This window comes from Anser cygnoides, chromosome 1 (genome assembly GCF_040182565.1).
Source record: "Anser cygnoides isolate HZ-2024a breed goose chromosome 1, Taihu_goose_T2T_genome, whole genome shotgun sequence".
NCBI lineage: Eukaryota > Metazoa > Chordata > Aves > Anseriformes > Anatidae > Anser > Anser cygnoides.
In genome coordinates, this window is record NC_089873.1 from 102,484,798 (window position 1) to 102,504,684 (window position 19,887).

A 19,887-nucleotide genomic window follows, 5' to 3' on the forward strand; every position below is an offset into this window, starting at 1 on the left:
CCAAGACCTTTGGTAAACTGTTGAGAGGGATCCAGTTATAACACACACACATTTCTTCAGTACTCTCAGGTGAATCCCATCAGGCCCCACTGACTTATGAACATTCAGCTGATAAAACTCACCTTTTACAATTTCAGTAGCCACAAAAAGACATCCCAGGCTTTCAGCATGCCCTGATACAATCATCCACTACTTTTAAACAGGAAACCATTTTCACTTGAAACTGTAGTTAACGTGAAAAAAAAACCAAACTTCGGTGCAGTCTAAATGCAGAAGTTGTAGTGGTTTAATCAGAAGTGGGCTTTCTGATTGTGTGTTTGTGTTCTTGTTTTCAGGCACTTCAATTACAGCAACGCACCTTCTCTGCACACAGACTTCACCTGCTTTCTTAAAACAACTTCTGGCTTCTCACAGCTTGTCTAAAGACAGAAACAGGAGTAAATAAATGGTTGTGCACACACATACTTTTTTTTTTTTTTTTGCCTCCATGCAATTCTCTGCTCTCTCTTCCTTTTGATTAATAACCTACATCTGTAATCGGTAAGTGAATTTTCATCAAACTGGGGTACTGGTGAAAGCAAAAGCCCCAAGCACAACTAGCAGTCACTCAGCAAAAGGCAGTGAAGACAGTAAATCTATTCCCACTGAGGTACAGATCTGCCCTTTCTCCTTCCCTTCACATTCTTTCCTCTTTTCCACAGTCCCTCAAGCCACTGATCGAAAGGCACTGCCGTGCCTGGATCAATGTCAGCCTGGAGCAGTTGAAAAAGACTTCAGCAGAACCCTGAGCAGCAGGTGAACTGTCTCCTGGGACTAAAGAGTCAAAGGAGGTGTACTGTTCCCCCTTCGGAAAGCAATCTGCCTGAAGCCAGAGTTTAACACACTGTGCCAACAGGTCGAGGGAGGTGATTCCTCCCCTCTGTACTCACGAGACCTTTCATACCTGGAAAAGGCAGGGATCTTGGAAATGGCGGTATAGCCGTTAACAAGGCTCAAGAAGCCAGGCAAACCTTTTCTGTCACCCCACCTTCCCACCCCAACTGCTAGAGCACATAATGGTTCAAGATCCATTAGCAGGGTGGCACCTAGCAGGGTACAGAGGCTGAAACGAGATACAGATGCACAACTACTCAATACCATCAGTTTGTGAGGAGTCGCTGCTGCACCGGGTCACACCATTAACATCCCAGTTGCCACACATCTATCTGTTCTTTGTCAGGATTAGGAATTCCGTGCCCTTAGAGAAAAGGATCCTTGCGTCTTTAAGGTCAAAGGAATCCCCACCATCACTGTGTCCATCTCCCTGTTCTAGTGGAAGGTGTCCCTGCCCACGCAGGTTGGGGCTGGAATTAGATGATCTTTAAGGTCCCTTCGAACCGAAAGCATTTCTATGATTCTTATCCTCAGACATCACCTCCAAGAATGGCCAGGGATTCATGGCTAGCTATCACCACCATCTCAATGCTGCAAGCACCTTCCTGAGCTCAGCTGGTTCTGTGCGGGATCAAAACAGCAGGTGTCACATCTTGCGTCAGCTTGGTGCTCCCTCTGAGATGAAGGCTGCTGTGGCTTCAGTTTCTTCTCCCAGTCTGGCAACACCAAGACGACTTGTCTTCCACTAACAAGCCCTGCTTTTTTTAGTGTAGCTACTGCTGTGACCTTGCCCACTTCAGGACCTGCCTGGAGTATGACATCTCCAGAGACTCCTGCCACTTCTAGGGAACAGCTGGCTTATCCCTCTCCAACTACTTCACGGTCTCAACCAAGTCTCCTCCCCTCACCTTTACGGACACTGGAGACTTCTCCAACTGCACCCCAGAGGTGGAGGCCTTGCTGAGCCATCAGCGAGACTCCTGCTGGGGTTTACTATGGAACAGGGGATAGAAGTGGGGACAGAGCCTGCCATCAGCTAAGGCTCTTCCCTGTGCATCCCTGGAGGGTGGAACACGCGTAAACTCTGCCCCAACCTTTACTACACCAGATCCCGCATCCTGTTTTGGGGGCAAAACCATCAGTACTCCATGAGGTGTCTGTCCCTCTGTTAGTGTACAACATGGTAAGACATGGTAAAACCCTGGCACACCATTTTCAAGTGCAAGTCAAGGATTAATTTCCTCTGTTCTGTTCCAAATGAATTTATGAAATAGCTTACGTAACAGTACATGCCAGAGCAAGAAATTGGCCCAGGAACCCAGGAGATCTTTCTTAGTCCTGTATTCCCAATGCTTTTCAAGCTTCACCTAATACTGAAGTTGAAATCACTGGTAAAAATGTCAAACGTTGTCAGCCTCGGTTGCAGAGAAATAATGAGCAAATCATGGAAATAGTCCCCAGCCATACAGGAACCGTAGAGGCCTCATTTAGGGCTGCAGAGATGACCAGGCAGCAAGAAAAACCATCCACAGTTCCCCTTGAACATGCAGTGAAGCTACAGCAATTAAAGTGTCTTTTTGCAAGTGGCGGGTTGTTGGGTCTTTTACAATTTCCATGTTGTCACTGATCATTATCTCACTTCAACGATACAAGAAGGCTTTATAGAAAAAAAAAAAAAAAGCCTTAGACACCGAATTTCTACTCAGCTATTTCCTAAGGATACAAAAGAGGTTACCTAATTCCACAACAGGAACAATTAGATAAGCAGAAAGTAAAAAACCATCCAAGAATTCTTTAGTTTGTTTCTTTATTCAGTAAACATCTAGTTACAAGTTCCACAAATTAAAAAAGTGGGGGAGCCAATTGAAGAAAGGTCGGGGGGCCACAGGTTATCCAGCTTTTGTTCTGCTCCTCACCTTTCTAAAACACACATCCTTCTGCTTCTCTCTCCATAGCTGCACCAAGGACCAGGAGGGGAATAGAAGCCTTTGCCCCAGTGAGGGGACTAACACAGGGGTCTAGCAGGATTCCCTCATCTCTCTTTCACAGGGGACTAAACACAAACTCCAGAACCAGCCCAACCCAGCACAGGAAGAGTGGAAAGGACGGAAGAGGCAAGGTGGCAGCTCCTCGTGCCCACCACTACTGGCAGAAAAGAACCAAGGGAGAGCAGAAAGGGAATGGGCAATTAACACGTTCCTTGCACATCAGTGAGATTCTCCGTGACCCACTGCAGCACCCAAACAGGGCAAAAAAGAGCAACGCAGAAGATTAGTTGCTTTGTTTCAATTCTTAAGTGGGAAGGAGGTTAATACTAAATTTGAGGAGGGTCCAAGTGGAGCTTTGAAGGGGCTTCAGAGTTTCACTGTCTGTACCTGGGAGGAAGGGAAACAAAGAGAGAACATAAAAAGAGTATGTGGTGATTAGAAAGCAGCACAGAAGACAAAGACAATCTTAAACTTGATGGTTAAAGATCAAAATACTGATTTTCAAGCAGTAGATCACATCCTAGTGAACCCTCAAAACACAGGACAACAGACATTAGCACTTATTTGTATTTCAATCTGTTTTGACAGTAAACATTCTCAAAGTTCTACAGAATGACAATATAAACACTACAGATCGTGGTCCTACATTATCTCATACCTTTTCAACCATCACTTCTGGCTGACAGCACACTTTTTTCTTGATGACAAAACTAACTTCGACAGTTTCCACTTCTCCATTCAGAACATTATTTTCTCAAAACTCCCATCTTCCTCCGCTCTTTACAATATTTGGGAAAACACACTTCCACCCAACACTACAAAATACTACAGGATTGGGGCAATTAAAAGAAAGTCCATACGGCTAAGAAGCAACCATGCATGGAAAAAAGAAACAAAAAAAGTCAACCCCTGTTAAGACTTACAATAGTGTGTAGATAGATTTGGGGGTGACCACGCTGCACCCCCCACAAGGTCTGCTCTGGGTTCACCAGTCATACCGACGGGACTGTCTGGAGGGAGAATCCTCAGGGCCCTGGATCGCGAGACGCGTCCCTTCGACCCGGCGGCCACCGGTGCCTTCGTGACGTCGGTAATCCAGGCCCCGCTGTGGCCGGAAACGGGATGTCTCTCGCCTCCACTCATCGTCAAATGCAGCTGCATCACCTAGGTAAGGAAAGAAGAACAAGCTCAGCTGGGGAAAAAAGGGGGAAGCGGCTTCTGGGTTTGCTGGGAGGAGGACGTGGCCAGTACTCACTTTCGTCCATGTTGATGTAGTCCTGCCTTTCTTCCTGGTCACCTGTGCGATGGTTCCGGGATCGCTGCATGATGTGGGCTCTCTCCCTGATGTGGTGTCCAATAGACATTTGTTCCAAGCCACTGTCTGAGTCCCTTACAGTCCGTCTAGTCTCACGGATCTGAGGGCAGATGTGTGTGCAGGATCAACGTTTTAATTCATTCTCCCAGCCCCATAAGGCACTCCGATTCTTGCCTACAGTACTTCAGTCACGTTGCGCTGCCACCATTCCCCGCATGTCAGATGCAACAAAATAATGAGGGGAAAAAAAGAATCCCCCCCCCCCCGCCAGCACTTCCCATCCCTTCCCAATGGCCCTCAGCATGGTTCAATGACTCACAATGCGTCCCTCAAACCACAACTGACTGCAAAACGGAACTGCTGTGGGTGGCCAACACTGAGCCACCAAATGAGATCTATTCACTGTCAGCAAAACCAGCAGCCTCATGCTGGGAGGACACACTGTAGCCTCTCTCTTACCCCGCCAGGTGCTGAACGCATCTCTGAGGTCTCTTGATAGACTTTGGGCCCATCACCCAGGTTGGAATAGGAGATGACAGTTGAGGAGGTAAACGTCTGGCAGTTAGCACCATTTGTCATGTGTTCCTGCAAGGGGAAACGAGCAATGGCGTAAAGAAGAAAAGGGAGGGAAGAAGAGATTGCAGTTATGCCTCTCTCTGTACAATTAAGCAAGAGGGAATTACGAAAGGAAGACTGTCCAGCTCTTCCAGCAATGCAATGAAGATGGAGCCAGGCTGTTCTCAGTGGTGTCCAGTGCCAGGACAAGAGGCAATGGGCACGAACTGGAACACAAGAGGTTCTGTTTAAACACCAGGAAGCACTTCTTCACTGTCTGGGTGACTGAGCACTCTAACTCTAGGTTGCCCACAGATGTTCTGTGGTCTCCCTCCTTGGAAATGTTCAAAAGCCACCTGGAGATGGTCCTGGACAACCTGCTCCAAGTGTCCCTGCTTGAACCGAGGGGCGGACCAGGTGACCTCCAAAGGTCCCTTCCAACCCCAAACCATTCTGGGATTCTGAGTGTCATTCTCATGGGTCCACCTTTCTGGAGAACAGCTCTTCTTGTTTCTTTCTGAACAAGTCTACCCCCACGCTTCCTTCCTACCCAATTTCTCCTCGCTGCACTCACAGCAGGTATGCTCCAAGAAAAAGCTCTGTCATTTCACCCTGGTCAGCACACAAGAGTCACCGCCTTTGCCACCCTAGCAGCTTGAGTGCAGCCAACACAAAAGCAGCACAATAAGGGGGGAGACAAAAGAGAGGATGGCAGGAGCACCTTCCGTACTCCCCCCTTAATACAGACTGATCCATTGAGGGTTCTTACCATGTTCCCAATCATGTCATTCATCATGCCAAACATATCCATAAAGCCACCAGCCTGAGAAAAAAGAAGAGAGCACAGGAACAGTTAGCTTGGAAGGATACAGGAGAAAAGAACTACAATAAGTTGTCTGCAAGGGACATGAAACTGATGTCCAAGAAGAGGAAAAAAAAAACAATTTGTTATTTTCCCTTTCTATAAGTAGTTCAGAAAAAAAGAGGATTTATAGTTGCTGTTCTCTCCAGTCTCTCAGGTTGCATTGCCCAGATGTTCTAGTTCTCCAGATCCCTGGACAAGACAAAGGGTGTTCTTTCAGTTGGAGTCTGACTCCTGAAGAACTGGGGTTTGTGAATCCAGGCACTCAGCGAAGTTAAGAGAGGAAATCTCAGGATGTGAACTAACAGCAGACTTATCCATAAACCAGTCATCCTCAGGGATGTTTTCACCTCATCAGTATCAACAATTAATTTAAACCACATGGGATTTTCCATAGATTATATTCTTCCTAACATAATGGCTTTTCTTATTTTCCCCTATAAACACCTCATTTTTTAATCTTGTAAACCTACAGGCTGCAGTAACATACCGGGCCAGCAGGTCTCACAGGTTAATTGCGCAATGCGTACACAAAATTACGATGTCAGTTTAAATGTGCTGATTTTTTGTTTTTATTTTTTGCTTCCTCGAGTAGATTCTTGTTCTTGTTTTCAGCAGACCAGTACTCACATGCAACGTTATAATCCTTTGAAGTCTATCTATTTGTATTATTAATCCTTTTGTGAGCTAGAACAACTCCAGGACGCTAGCCTCTTTCGCTGAGGCAATCCCGCAAGGCAGCTGAAGCTGCTGGATCTGTAATAACCTATTTCCACTGTATTATTTCAGTAGATGACAGATCAGCATGCTCCAAGAATGGCTGTACGTACGTGAGAACACCTTTCTCATTCCAGTCCTGTTCCCCTCAATTATTCTGTTGGCTCTTCCACCCAACGCCCTTGGCAAAGGAGGTTCAATAATCACCTCAGCCCAGTGATGGCCAAGGCTTTTCCTTACGTTGTCATAGTCCCCCCGCGACCTCTAAATGTATCTGTTGCTTCTTTTTAGACATATGAGGTTATTCAGAGACTTTCTGCTCCTCCTGGGTATTAACTATCCCAATTCCTACTAACTATTGTGCTGGAACAGCTTTAGAGCTCTTCTCTGCTCAAGGTTCAGATACAGCCCATCCATATAAACAGATTCTCTCCTCTAAAACAGCTCACCGGCCGGGTTAAAACATTAGCGGGGAACAAGTGAAAGGCCTAAAGTCATATCGCAATTCATTGCAAGAGGTCCAAGAAAAGCCAGCTACATTCAGTTTCAGTTCAATACCCTCTTCAGTACTCCATTTACTATAAATCTGAAGGCAAACAGAGCTCATTCTGGTCTCCTCACACCATCCCACCCTCACTGTTCATCCTCACCATCTACTATATATAAGATACACACGGTCTTGCCCACGTTTTAGCTACTAGTTGCACAGAGTACTAACGAATCTCTGTATGCAAGCCACTATTTGTGAAGCTTCAAACTTGGCACAGAAAAAACGAGTACTTACCATGCCCAGCATCCCAAAGGGAGAAACAGCTCCTGCCTGCCAGGACAACAGAAAAACAGAATAGAGGATGATCTTGCAACAGACAAATACTACATCCTCCTCAGAACACCTTCACGCTTCTTGGAAACAGAACTGGGAACACTCAGACCCAACACACAAGTTAAGAAAGTGTCCCACGGACTCACAATGGTTCAAATCGTATCACTGCTAACCAATCAGATGGAAGTAATGCTTCTAAATTACTCCCAGTTTTATTGATTTATGGCCTTGAGAAATAACATGTATGCCTTCCCTTCCTTCCATTTAACACAAGAAGGCAAGGGGCATGCCCAGCCCGGTAATGGTAGAAAACTGCCTTGTCAGTTTCTCAGAAATACTGCCCTGTACTCATCCCCGCTTTTACCTGCATCCTACGGCCAGCCTGGCGCGCCCCAGGTGTGGTCCCATCTGTGATGCCAAGCAGCGGGCCGAACCCAAAACTTCCAGAGAACATGCGGTTCATATGCTGCCGGTGGATAGCAAAAGGGTCCCTTTTGAAAAGGTTGGGAGAACAGCGGTGAGGAAAGGATGACAGAAGACAAAGCCCTGCATAATACACCTGTTCTGACAGAGTTTCTCTGATGCAGTTGTGCCTGTACTTTTTAAGCTGAAAATCTAGAACCCCAAGAACTCAACGTTATGTGTGGTGATCCCTGTGGCTGGAAAAAACCTCCAGATCTCATTCTTTTCTTGTTTCTCATGTGCTAACTGATGTCTGTTTGGTAGCAGTTTAGTGTTCTGCTCCTTTTGGGCTAAGCATGGCTAAGGCCATACCAATTGTAATTATTGTTTGTTTGTTTTTTATCCCTTTAAGTACCTGTGCACAAACACATTCAAATACAAGGACTGAAACCTCCAGAATATGCTGTACGCCATGACACTGTTTGATATCCCTCTGCCCCAAATCATCTCCACCTGCTATTTTCCTGTGATGTTACGTGTACACCTGCAAAAGGCTGAGATCACAAAGCTTTTGCAGGTCCACGTCTCAGTGTGAGAATGAAAGAAAACAATAATTAGGGTCCCTAAATGCTTTTCCTTTCTTTCTTCTGTAGCCTCCACTTTGATGGCTGTACATACTCATGTGTGCTGGAAAAGCAAGGAGAGAGAAAGAAGAGGCACAAACTGTCACAAAAGACGGCAGCCACAGTAAAGAGTCTGGGAAATACCATAGCGTTTCTCTGCGCATTTTATGGTCTGCATTTATCCTTCCTGAGCATGAATAACCTGAACAGCATATAGCTTCCTGAGATCACAAAAGCACCCAGCACAAACCAATACTTTTCTGTCTCTACTGGAAATACTTTGCATAATAAAAGCCATACTCATGCCCGCCACATCAATAAGAACATACACTCATTCTGTGACTAACTGAGACATCAAGGTCTCCTCTCTTACTAATTCGTTTACAGCTGATAAAGTTCTTGATTATCACCACTTTTATAAAAATGACTTTTTTTTTCTCCTACATAAATTCCACCAAATTTATAGTAGTCCCATATTTAATGAAAACAATCTCTTACTGTAGTACAGCCTAATCCTTATCCGCTTTGGCAAGAACTTGCGAGTTTTATTAATAACAACCAGTATCTGGCCTGCAGAGAGAAAAAAAATACTCAAGTAAAAGGGACACCAAGAGCAGTTCTGGGGACCATCGGTGGATTTCAAGATTTATATTTCAAAACTACTGACTTTCTCTTTATTTAGTTCCTCACAACCTGGCAACTCCTTTAGCAGCCTTCTCCGCCTTCCGCGGAACCTGCGGCTAACAAGCTGGCGAGGAGGCATCGCCCGTCGGAGCGGGGATCCTACCGAGCAGGAAGCCGTAAGCACAGAGGTGTATCAGGCGTCCCACCCCTCGTCTGGCCAGGCGGCTACGAGGCGCGCTGGCCTACTTTCTTTTAACGACGCTCTCCTCTAGGAACGCACCCTGACAGCGCCGAAATCAGACCGGCACCGACCCGGCTGTCCCCCCCGCGCTACCCGCCGAAGGCCCGCTCCTCTTCCTCCCCGGCCAGCTCCCGCACCGCTGCATTGTGTTCCCACCGACCCCCCCGGCCTGCCGGCACCCCCCCGGCCCCCCGGGGCGCGCTCCCGGCACGACTCACATGGCGAACAGGGGGTCCTCCGGCTCCCCGTCCCGCATCAGCCGGAACATGCTTCCCTCGGCCGGGGGCGGGCGCCGCGCAGGGGGGCAGGGGGCCGAGCGCGGCCCGCGCGGGGCGAGCAGCAGGCCGGCACGCCTCACGGGCGGCTTCGCCCCGCCGCGGCCGCCCCCCGGAGCCGGGACAAGACCGGCACCGGCCCCGCGCCCCTTGCCCTGCCTGCGAGGGGGCGGCAGCGGCAGCAGGAGCAGGAGCAGGAGCAGCAGCAGCAGCAGGAGGAGGAGGAGGAGGCGGAGGCGGAGGCGCCTCACGGCCGCGCTCCCATGTCGGCCCGCAGCCCCGCCCGCAGCGGCCGGCTCGCCCCGCGCGCACGCGCACACGGCCCCGGGCGGCCCGGCGCTGCCGGGGGGGGGGGGGGGGCGGAAGTGACGCCCAGGGCCCGCCCCCGGCGCCGGGAGCGCGCCCCCTAGCGGCGGGCAGCGGGGCCGCGGGGGGCGGCGACGGGAGGGAGCGGGGGGGGGAGGGGGGGGAGGGAAGGGAAGGGAAGGGAAGGGAAGGGAAGGGAAGGGAAGGGAAGGGAAGGGAAGGGAAGGGAAGGGAAGGGAAGGGAAGGGAAGGGAAGGGAAGGGAAGGGAAGGGAAGGGAAGGGAAGGGAAGGGAAGGGAAGGGAAGGGAAGGGAAGGGAAGGGAAGGGAAGGGAAGGGAAGGGAAGGGAAGGGAAGGGAAGGGAAGGGGCGCTGCCGGCTGCTCGCCTCTTCCTGAGGCTGCCGGCAGCCCTCAGGGTTGGGTTCCCAGGGCTGGGGGGCTGAGGCTGAGCCTTCTTCCTCTGAGCTGTACAGGCAGCCCTTGCAATTAGTGGTGTCAGCGCAAGCCGTGTTACCAAAGGCTGCCTTACCAGCGATACCACCCGCCCGGCAAACCTCGAGGGAGTCCAGCCTGCAAACGATTAAGCCGGTGGCTAACGCTGAGTGAAACCCTGGAAGGAGAAATTGGAAATGCAACCTTTTATTTACTTATTTTTCTGGAACACGGACACGCTCCCAGTTCTGAGAAACGCAGCACCTGCATTTTCGTACGCTGTTTGTACACGAGGCTTCGCTATAGTACTCGGTACGTTACATCTAACGTGCACCAAGCGACGGCCGTCTGATAGGATAGAATAAGGAGGCACGGGGGGGAAAGGAGGGGCATAAAAAACAGGACTCCCGTCTTGCTTCTGTCACGCTCTCCATTCAGGCCGTTTCCGTTTTTCTGCCACGAATAATAGCTGCTGACCGTGTCCCTCCGTTTCCGTTCTTTTTTAAGCCGCCCAGGTTTGTGCTGGAGGCGGAGGAGGAGGATGGGGGGGGAAGGGGAGGAAGAAGGAGCTCAGCCAGCAGGCAGGAGGAGGTGAGCGAAGGGCAAAATGGCAGTGGTGAGTGACGCCGCTGCCCCCAACTCCACCTTCTCCCGCCTACCGCTGCCTTGCTGCCAGGGCGCTTCCCTCCCCCTGAACATCCCCATCGCCGCCAGCAGCACAGCCAGCCCAAGGGGCAGCCACGGTGCAAGCGTTTTGAAAGCAAACTGAGCGTCACGTGGCGAAGGTAAATAAACAGTGCGGTGAAAATCGTGCCTTTTTACCTGCTTCTTCCAGGGCCTGGTCATTTGGGCCAAGAAGACAGAAAGAGCTTCTCAATAAATCCGAATATTCCAGAGCCCCTGTGGACGCCTAAAAGACAAAGGAATCCTCGTTACCCAAAGTCAGAGCTACGCACGGCCATTTCCTCCTTGGTTCCCTTCATCCATGCCTCTTACGCAACCCTCACCCAACACCTAATTCTGGCCTCCGATGAAGGGCGTCCCGAGTGAAGGACGGCTCTGAACTGATCCTCAGGTGTGACAGTTCGTATTTGGGATGCTACAGCCAGCTCGGGGTGCCCGCAGCTTGTGTTGCATGGCGGTGATTGCTTTTGGAATATTTTGCTCGTATTAAGAACGCGTCTGTCACACTGTGAGTGAGAGCCACGACCTCCATCTGTGCTGTGTTAGCGAAGGCAGGTTCACAAAAATACCGTTTTGAAACCTCCCTCCCCTTGCCAGTCTTCTCACAGGCTGGGTCTCATCCTTAATCACTCCCCTTTACTCCTCTCGTTTCCTCTCACTGTGTTACATACACTGCTTCCCAGCCCTCAGCAGTGCTTATTTACATGGACTCTCAGGAAGCCATGTCCCAATGCAAAGCTTGTCCAGGGGCTGAATTCTTGGAAATTTCCTCGTGGCTTCTGGATACGGCATCGCGAAAGATGAACAAAACTATTAATCTCCCTGATTTTTAATGGAAACAGGATAGAAAGATGAACAGTGCGTGTTAAATACATAAAAGTACACATCCCCTCCTCACACTGAGACTTTGCTGGTTTCACTTTACGTGAAAGGGTACAAACTCTGTGTCTGAATTTATGTAAATATAAGAAAAACAAATGCAAATACATGGCCTTCTGCTCTGTTGTTCAGTACACAGTTTGGAGGGGTTTTATGAGCTATGTTCGTATATGACACTTACGAGTTAATTCACAGAATAAAATTCTTAAAATATCTGGTATGTTTTGGGTTTGCTCAGAGTTGCTTCAGCCTTCAACATAAACTATAAACTCCCCTCCCCCAGTAAAACGATGCAGTGACAGGACTAGGAAGAACTATTAAAACAAAATGTATAAATATTTACTTTAGGTGCATGCACCCTGCATAAGCTAGAAGCAGAAAAATACTTATCGCACATGAAAGCCCACAGAAATAAACAATCCCATGGCCACATATGAAGACATACATGCGAACTTAAAACACATCTGTAGAAAAATACCATACTTTCTACACTCACAAAAGTAAATGCACATAAAGACAGAGAGAAAATACCGCCACTGTACACAAACGTGTATGCGTACACGTGCACACACCTATGTAAACACAAAGCACAAACTGCATGCACCATAAAAATTTTAATTTATTGTATAGAGAAAATTACATTCATGTTGTTCTCCAGGCTGCAGACATGCATATTCTCTATATTCCCAAACGACTTTTTATCATGTAACTTCTGTACCTCCTTCATCTTGTCTAAGGACATAAGACTCCAAAAAGGATGGAATACACTCTGCTGAGTTTGCAAAGCAACTTGAAGCAAAGATTGCAGAACGTACTGAAAAGGGTCGTGCATCTGCATACCGCATGATGAGTATCGTTACATACGCAACAAAGAAAAATTCAGACGGGAGAGAGGAGCAGAGAAAAGCTGTAAACTGATCCAGCAGATGAAATGTAGAGCGGTACAGATATGATGGAAGAAGAGAAGGCATGGGAAGAGTTAGGTGAGACTGAAGGGATGCCCTCAGGACCTAAGTGAAGCAATTGCACACTAGAAGCCTGGAGAATCCCACCATCGGGATCTGAAGGGCAGGCAGAAGCAGGCATGTCACAAGGCATGAAGAGGAGCTTACACAGGATGTAAGTGGAAAAACATACTTGATACAGGCATGCAGGGAAAAACAGGACATGTGAATAATGTGAACGGGTATCTGAGCTGAATTTTGTACATGGGACGGCACAAAGGGAAGACAGGGAGAGGGCCACAGGAAGAATATGGGCAAAAGAATCAAGGGAGTTGGGTAAAAACTGCAAAGGGAGTATGGTGGAGAGTGTGGATAGGAAGAAGCAAGGCTGCACGCTGAATGTACTGAGAGAGAAGGAAGAGGCCGCAGACGGCGTATCAGCTTGTAGAGCGAACCAAATGGCCCCACCGTACAGGCTGCCGGAAGCACACTTTCCTTACACAAACAGCTGTTTGTGAATTTGCATCTGTGGGAGCGGCGCCTGTGTCAACAAAGCGCTTTGGGCATGCCGACATCGCTGGATACAGTCCTTGCGTTCTGCCCTCCACGGCGTTGTGTCGAGGCCTGCTTGTGCACTAGCACGACAACGTCCCTAGGAAGGGACATGCGGTGGCGCAGCTCTGCGCGTTCAGTAGCTGAGCGTGCAAAGATAAGGGCAGAAAATCTGGGTTGGTGCAAAGAACAGCAGAGCCGTGAGTCACGCATCTCCTGACAAACAGAAGCAGAGAACGTCCAGCCACTTCGGCAATTTTTGGAGCTCCTGGTTTTGGGTGTAGCTCCAGAAATTACTGTTTTTCTTGCAGGAAGGAGGGGTGAAAGAGGGGTACTTGAACCGAATACCAGGGCTCGATTGTGGATAGCTAGACCTAAGAAGTTGGCTAGAAGGGTTTATAGGAGAAAAAGTAATTAACGCATGTATTTTCATTGTTCTGTGTTAATCTCGATCTGCGCGCCTGGGTTACATTCCGGTTTCTTTGGGGCACCGTGTGCTGCACGTGGCTAGGAGGATCACATCGTTCAGACCATGAGGGGAGCAGCAGTGGCTACAGAGGAGACAAGGACAAGGCGGGGTCCCCCCGCATCACGCACGCTGTGATTCACCCCCTCTTTCTCACTCTCCCCTTCAGGGGACAGGCGGGTGCCACAACCCCAGCCCCTCAGGGAGGAAGCGCCGGGGCGCAGCGCCGCGGCCGGGCAGCAGGGGGCAGCGCCGGCCGACCGAGCGGCTCCCGGCGGGCGGCTCCGCCACACGGCCCCCGGCCCCTGCCCCGAGGCCGGCTGCCGCCGCCCGGGGTCGGCTTCCAACCGCCGAGCCCCGCAGCGCCCCCCCGCTGCCCGGGCCCCGTCAGCCACCGCCTCCCCCTCACCCGTTGCACCAACCGCCCCCGCGCCCCCCTGCTCCCCCCCCCCCCCAGGGCCTTCCGCCGGCAGCCAATGGGAAGCCTGTTGCCAGGCAGACGGCTCATTTGAATAGCCCAATGGGGCTCCCGCCCCTTAGTCCCTCCTTATATGGGGAAGCGGGACGCGCTCGCCGCCCTTCCCCCACCCGCCGACGCGCGCGCGGGCCGGGCCCCGCCCCTCCGCCTCGGAGAGCGCGGGAAAAACAGCCCGCCTCCCCGCCCCCACCGGCCGTTCCCGCGCGGGGCCCCGGCCGTTGGGAGGGGCGGGAGGGGCCGGCGCGAGTGGAAAATTCCAGGCGGGAGCGCGGCACGCGCGCGGCCCCGCGGCTCCTCCTGCCGGCGGGCGGGGGGCGGCGTGAGGCGGGCCGCGGGCCTCGCGGCTCCCCGGGCACGCCGCCAGCGCCGCACCGGCCCCGCCCTGGCACCTCCGGGGCACCTGCGGGGAGGGGAGGGGCCGGGCCGGGCGCGAGGCGGCGAGGCTCCGCGGGGCCGGGGTGAGGTGTGGGGGAGGTGGAGGGGGGGGCGCCGGCCCCCGGCGCGCATTGTTCTGGCGGCCCCGCTCCTCCGCCGGCCTCCGCCCTCCGTCCCTCCTCCGCCTCCCGCCCGTCCCCTCTCCCCTCCCTTCGCCAGGTCCCTCCTTTCCTCGTCACCCGGCGCTGTATAAATCCCCTCCGCCGCCGGATTCCCCCCATCGCGGCAGACCCTTGGTACTTTGGCCCCCGGGGCGGGAGCCGCGGCCGCAGCACCGCCGGGACCCGGAGCTCCTCGCCGCGCACCCCCACCACCGCTTCCCACCGCCCTCCGCCCCGCTCCCCACCCCCCTCTCCTTCAGCCCCCCCCCCCCCCCAGCGCCAGCATGTCGGAGAAACGCGTCGAGGAGGCGCCGGCGGAGCTGAGCGCCAAGGTGAGCCGCGCGGCGACAGCCGCCCCACCACCACCCCCCTCGCCCCGCGTCCTCCCCCGTCCCGCGCCGGGAGCGGACTGCGGCTCGCCCCGCGCCGCGCTCCGACCCCCCTCCCGCGCGCGCGCGCGCGCCCGGCCGGCAGGGGGGCGCGCGAGGGCCTCCGCCAATGGGGGGGCTGGGGCGGGGCGGGGCGGGGGGCGCGAGGGCCCGCGCGCGGGAGGCTGCGCGCGCGCCGCTCGGCGCGGGCGGGGGGGGGGGGGGGGCGGAGGAGCGCGGCGCGAATGTGGGCGAAAGAGCGCGCGCAACACCCCCCTGTACACACACACACACACACACACACACACACACAGCGCCCCGGGGTGCTGCCGCGCGCGTCCCGCGGGCCAAAAACGCGAGCACACGCAAACGCCCGGCAGCCCGGCTGTGTTCCTGGCCGCCGCCGGGCGCTGCAATGGTGTTTCCCGTCTCGCGTGCAGGAGATGAAGGAGAAGAAGGAGAAGGTGGAGGAGAAAGCGGTCCACAAAGACAAGAAGAAGGAGGTGGTGGAGGTGAGGGCTGGTGCTGGGGGCGGCTCTGTGAGCCCCGGGGTCGCTGCGAGGGATGGAGCCGAGGGGAGCGTGGGCGATGCAGAAAGAAGAGCAGAAGTCATAAAGGAGAGGGGCAAATGAAGAGCAAGCTGGCGGGTAATTGTGGAGAACGAGCCTTGAAGGACTTAGCGCAGTCAGCACGACCTCGTGAGCTGAAAAAAAGAGAGGAGAGCAGAGACGAGCAGGAGTCAGGAGGAGGTGGCAGGGGGGATGTGGTCCTGCGCCCACTCAGGCATCCCGAGGTCCGTAAGGAAGATAAGGCTGGAGGAACGGCCAGCAAGGAAAAGCACAGACTGATGAAAGTCCAAGGCAGTGTGGTAGCAGATGTATTACGAGCACGCCGGAGAGATGCTCGGATTGCTGGGATGGGACAGCAGCAGCCTGTCGGGATGCGAGCTGGTGGGCGTCACGGAGGTCCGTACTGGTGGGGAGTGACTGGGGGGACTGGTTTTGTAAAGGAGGCAGGGTGGGAGGAGGGTTTTGGCTGCATGGGACAACTGGGACAGTGGGAAGGATGTTGTCTGAATAACAGTGCAGAGGTCACTCGCTTGATGCACGCCTGAGACCGGAGTCTGAAGTGGCTGGAGGTGTGGAGATAATTCTTGCAGCAAGGAGCTCATGGAAATGTCATCCTGATGCCAATTTCTGCTCTGACCGATTTGTTTAATTCAGGATGAGGAAAATGGAGCCGAAGAGGATGAGGAAGAGAATCCTGAGGATGTGGATGAAGAGGAAGGTGGCGATGAGGATGACGGTACGTATAATTAATATAGGGGGAATATGTGGGCGGGTAATCAGGCTGTGGGGGAATGAAAGATCGCAAAGGGAAATTCCTCCTCTGAGCCCTCTGACTGAGATTACATTGCCTTAAATGCTACTTCAGTTAATCCGTGATTCCTCTCTTCTTTGTGCTTAGAAGGAGACGAGAATGGGCAAGAGCAGGATGGGCATGCAGAAAAACGATCTGCGGAGGAGGAAGAGGTGAGTGATCGCGTGAGAGTAATGGCATTGAGAAGGTACTAGGTTGCCAGCTGTGTGCTGATGAAATCCATGTGGATGCTGTTGCTGAGCATCTCGAATCAGCCTTGCGTCTCATTGCTGCTTCAGCAGCAGATGGGTCAACAAATCTGTTGTGGCAAGGGGACGCTAAAACTTGGTGGGCTTGTTGTAGAGTCCAGGTCCAGTTAAGGTGCTGGATGATGACCCCTCAAAGACCTGTGACTCTTGGGCTTCAGGCCAGAAGATGGATTTGTAGGGGTGGATCTCGGGGTCTGTAAGAAGGAATGTGAGCCTGGGCTTGCTGCACCTCCTGAAAGCATCAATGCAGGTATTCCTGCAAATGGAGCTGTCCACATATTAACTGTGGCCACCAACAGAACAGTTGTTAGGCACTCAAAGATGTTTTAAAGAGGAGTGGGTTTAGGGTGGGCCAGGCAGAGATTTCCATACAGAGGAAAGAACAGCAGTAAGAGTTTTGTGGAGAAATTGTGTGTCTTGGTATGATGACTGGCAGTAACTCCTTTTTTTTTCCTCCTCTTTGTGATGCGCAGGATGAAGTGGATCCAAAGAGACAGAAGACAGAGAATGGGTCTTCAGCTTGAGTCTTCCCCTTCCATCTCCTCTGTTCCGTCCATCTCTCCTTCTCCATTCCAGCCTGTGCTTGCACTGTCCATTAGCCTCTGGCTTCACACAATCTCAGATGAGGAAAGGTTAGAAATGCTCTCAAACAGGGAAGACAGCAGTTTCCTTCCCACCCGAAGATCCCAGCCCATCTACAACATTCCCCACTTGGAATTATGCCAGTCCTCCACGTCCAGCTGTGCCCCACTTAAAAACAAACCTCTTCCCTCAAGAATCTCATTGTTTCCCATTGTGACCCAGTGCATAACCTTACCAGGCCCATAGGCCAGGCTTTTCACATGGCAAGCACCTACCATTCCTTTTCACTTGCCCTCCCTTTTTTTTCACTAGTAAGAGTGAGATTCTTGGCAGCTTCTGCTCCCGGGACCTGCTGTCAGATATTCTCCCTGAGTCCAGGAGGCTGCAGGCACAGATCTCATGGTGCATTTCCAGTCCTAGGCCTCCTCTCATCTGCTTTCCCATTGAACCCTGAGAGACAAAGTATTACAAGCAAATAACGGTTCTATTAAACCATACACAGAGATGGGATTTATCTTAGGTTTTTTTTTTTTTCAAGTTTACATGACAGACAGCAAGCTGGCCCTCGTGAATTTTTCAGAAGATAAGGGTTGTTTTTATATATGAATTTCATCATAACTGCATATTTTTTTAATTTGGAGGCTTTTTTAAAACGAATCAAGAGACACATAAATTGGGGACCAAACTTTGATTTCCATTTTTCCCTTTAGATTCTCTTGTGACCATTTTTTGTAAATTAAAGGCAATATAGCCACAGCATTTTCTATGGCACAGACATCACGAGGATGATAGATATAAATATATATATTGTTTTCAACTAGCACTGTAAATAAAAGCGTTTAAAAATATTTCAAACAGCTTGTGTGGGTGGTCGTGTCTGTATGCCTTAGGTTATGTTCTGATCCAATCGTGGAAGTTGGTTGGCAGAAAAATGATGGTTTGGACAGCAGCTGGTGGCGAGGACAACCCTACGTCAGTTAAAAGACCTGTGGTAATTCTTTGAATGGCCCCCGAATGCTGGAGACCAGTGTGCATGGGTTCTGCTTCCTCCCTCTTGAGCTGCTCCATCTGGCAGGCACTTGAGTGAGGACATGCCACAAATGTAAAGCTTCAGGGCTGTTCTGAAGCTCTTGAAACCAAAATCAGGCTTCCTTACCAGACAACAGAGGTTCTGAAAGTGAGCCTAAGCTGTGGCTGCTGTACCCAGGCAAGTGCTCCTCTACGGCATCCCTGCCCCGGCTGGCATCAAGCATGACCCATGCAGCATCAGTCACAGAATGAAAGTGTTTAGAGAGGCAAGAGCTTCGCTTCTTTGTCCCACCAGCTGCCTGGGAGAGATCTGTCAAATATTTGTCTTTTATCTTTGGAGACCTTTAAAGTTGCTGTTAGTGTTTCTTCCTTTTTAAACTCTGTTTTGGCAATCACACAATGAGCAACCAGGACTGGGAGCTGTAAATAATACCAACTTTTGTCTGAGCATCAGCGGCTTTGTGCATGTCCAACAGCGGCAACAGATGAGATATTGGCAGCACAAACAGTTGCTAGTCTCTGGAGATGCAAAGCATCAATCGTTGTTTTATCCAAACGTCTGTGTTTGGCTGCAGGACCGGATCAGGGCACGGAGGGACACAAGCATGGTGCAAATGGCACAGCTACTGCCAAGCCCCTTCGCACGTGTGGAGGCCTCAGCGAGGTGCGTGCCTGCCTGGTGGGATCTGGCTGCACCCCGGGGTGGAGGTGCGCTGCTCCTGCTGCCCACATTTGCTGCTGTAGGCTCTGCTGGGTCTGGACCCGTCTCAGCCCTGGTGCTCCTCTCCAAAGGCCGTGCTCGCCGCAGCTCTGTCCTGCTGCCACAAAGCTCCCCTGGCAGCTGCAGCCACAGCCATTTGGGCCATCTCCCCGGTGAACAGCATTTCAAAAGCAGGTAGCTCTTGCATCAGACCGACTCGCAACGCCTCTCCCTGCTCCCGCTCGCCTTGGGCATGATGATGAATGTGCTGATTCAACTTGCACGTATCGTCTAACTGCACTTGTGCAATTTTATATTCCCAGTATTGCTCCATTTTAAAAATTGATGGATTCCAGTCCCTGCTCATTTCAAAATACTTTCACATTAGAGCAAGTCCTCAGGATTCCCCCCAAAATTTTGCTGACCAGTCACCTTTTAATGTTTGGTACCAAAGATAAGTTATGAGAAGATACTCCGGTTTCTACAGAGGCCTATTCCTATTTTCATGTATCTTCCCCACCACTGCAGCAGTGCCATACTACGAGTAGTGAAGAATACACTTGCAAATGAGAAAGCGTAGAGAGTTCTCCACTTTTTTATGTAGGTACAACACCAGTACTCCTGGCTCTATCCATCTGATCGTCCAGAAGTGAGTGAGGCAGCACCTGCAAGTCAGGGCAGCGCTAGCTGTATGAGCACTAGCTGTGCGAGCAGCCGTTCCCCATTTCCTCCGAGGGAAATGCTGCAGGACAGAGGGCTGCCAGCATGAAGGGCTGCCAGGCGGTTTCTACACGTCTCTATGGAGTCCTCAGCTCCACAGCTTCTACTGGTTCTTCCGCCTTATTCAGTCTTAATAAACACCTTTGTCACTACCTATGGATAGTTAGAAGATACAGCTACAGATACAGAACTAGTTAGGAGAATATCTGCTTTCACATTTGGTCACCTCCGTGTCCTGTGGGACATCATTGCTGACTTGAGCTGAGGGCTACAGATAACAATGGG

At 51.5% G+C, this 19,887-nt stretch overlaps 2 protein-coding genes and 1 long non-coding RNA gene across 5 annotated transcripts; 2 read left to right on the forward strand and 1 right to left on the reverse strand.

Annotated features, from left to right (window-relative positions):
* Positions 1 to 2,663: 2,663 nt before the first annotated feature.
* MLF2 (myeloid leukemia factor 2) lies at positions 2,664 to 9,595 on the reverse strand. 3 transcript variants are annotated; one of them, XM_067004838.1, is made up of 9 exons: positions 9,242 to 9,595; positions 7,498 to 7,624; positions 7,095 to 7,130; positions 5,501 to 5,554; positions 4,636 to 4,761; positions 4,117 to 4,276; positions 3,785 to 4,025; positions 3,520 to 3,686; positions 2,664 to 3,248 (listed from the first exon to the last, which is right to left on the reverse strand). In XM_067004838.1, the coding sequence occupies exons 1-7, from the start codon at positions 9,289 to 9,291 to the stop codon at positions 3,847 to 3,849; spliced, it is 732 nt and encodes a 243-aa protein (XP_066860939.1). In that variant the 5' UTR covers positions 9,292 to 9,595; the 3' UTR covers positions 2,664 to 3,248; positions 3,520 to 3,686; positions 3,785 to 3,846. The 3 variants fall into 3 exon arrangements, with proteins under 3 accessions (XP_066860939.1, XP_066860950.1, XP_066860934.1); XM_067004849.1 differs by lacking the exon at positions 3,520 to 3,686 and adding an exon at positions 8,657 to 8,728 and having other exon boundaries at positions 9,242 to 9,587; XM_067004833.1 differs by lacking the exon at positions 3,520 to 3,686 and having other exon boundaries at positions 9,242 to 9,592.
* Positions 9,596 to 9,769: 174 nt separating this feature from the next.
* Positions 9,770 to 11,812, forward strand: LOC125180582 (uncharacterized). The gene is made up of 2 exons (XR_010834701.1): positions 9,770 to 10,348; positions 10,872 to 11,812. It is a non-coding gene; the product is annotated as an uncharacterized lncRNA (long non-coding RNA).
* A 2,789-nt stretch (positions 11,813 to 14,601) lies between these two features.
* PTMS (parathymosin) lies at positions 14,602 to 18,001 on the forward strand. Its single transcript, XM_067004887.1, has 5 exons — positions 14,602 to 14,907; positions 15,384 to 15,455; positions 16,167 to 16,248; positions 16,411 to 16,475; positions 17,045 to 18,001. The coding sequence occupies exons 1-5, from the start codon at positions 14,860 to 14,862 to the stop codon at positions 17,093 to 17,095; spliced, it is 318 nt and encodes a 105-aa protein (XP_066860988.1). The 5' UTR covers positions 14,602 to 14,859; the 3' UTR covers positions 17,096 to 18,001.
* Positions 18,002 to 19,887: the final 1,886 nt, after the last annotated feature.

Bases quoted from the DNA above. Each gene is read 5' to 3' on its own strand.
- MLF2 (XM_067004838.1), bottom strand. From the start codon at position 9,291: ATGTTCCGGCTGATGCGGGACGGGGAGCCGGAGGACCCCCTGTTCGCC. The intron at 7,131-7,497 runs GTAAAAGCGGGG...TTGTCCTGGCAG, and splicing joins AGGCTGGCCGTAGGATGCAG to GCAGGAGCTGTTTCTCCCTT. The intron at 4,026-4,116 runs GTGAGTACTGGC...TTCCTTACCTAG, and splicing joins CTACATCAACATGGACGAAA to GTGATGCAGCTGCATTTGAC.
- PTMS (XM_067004887.1), top strand. From the start codon at position 14,860: ATGTCGGAGAAACGCGTCGAGGAGGCGCCGGCGGAGCTGAGCGCCAAG. The intron at 14,908-15,383 runs GTGAGCCGCGCG...TCTCGCGTGCAG, and splicing joins CGGCGGAGCTGAGCGCCAAG to GAGATGAAGGAGAAGAAGGA. The intron at 15,456-16,166 runs GTGAGGGCTGGT...TGTTTAATTCAG, and splicing joins AGAAGAAGGAGGTGGTGGAG to GATGAGGAAAATGGAGCCGA.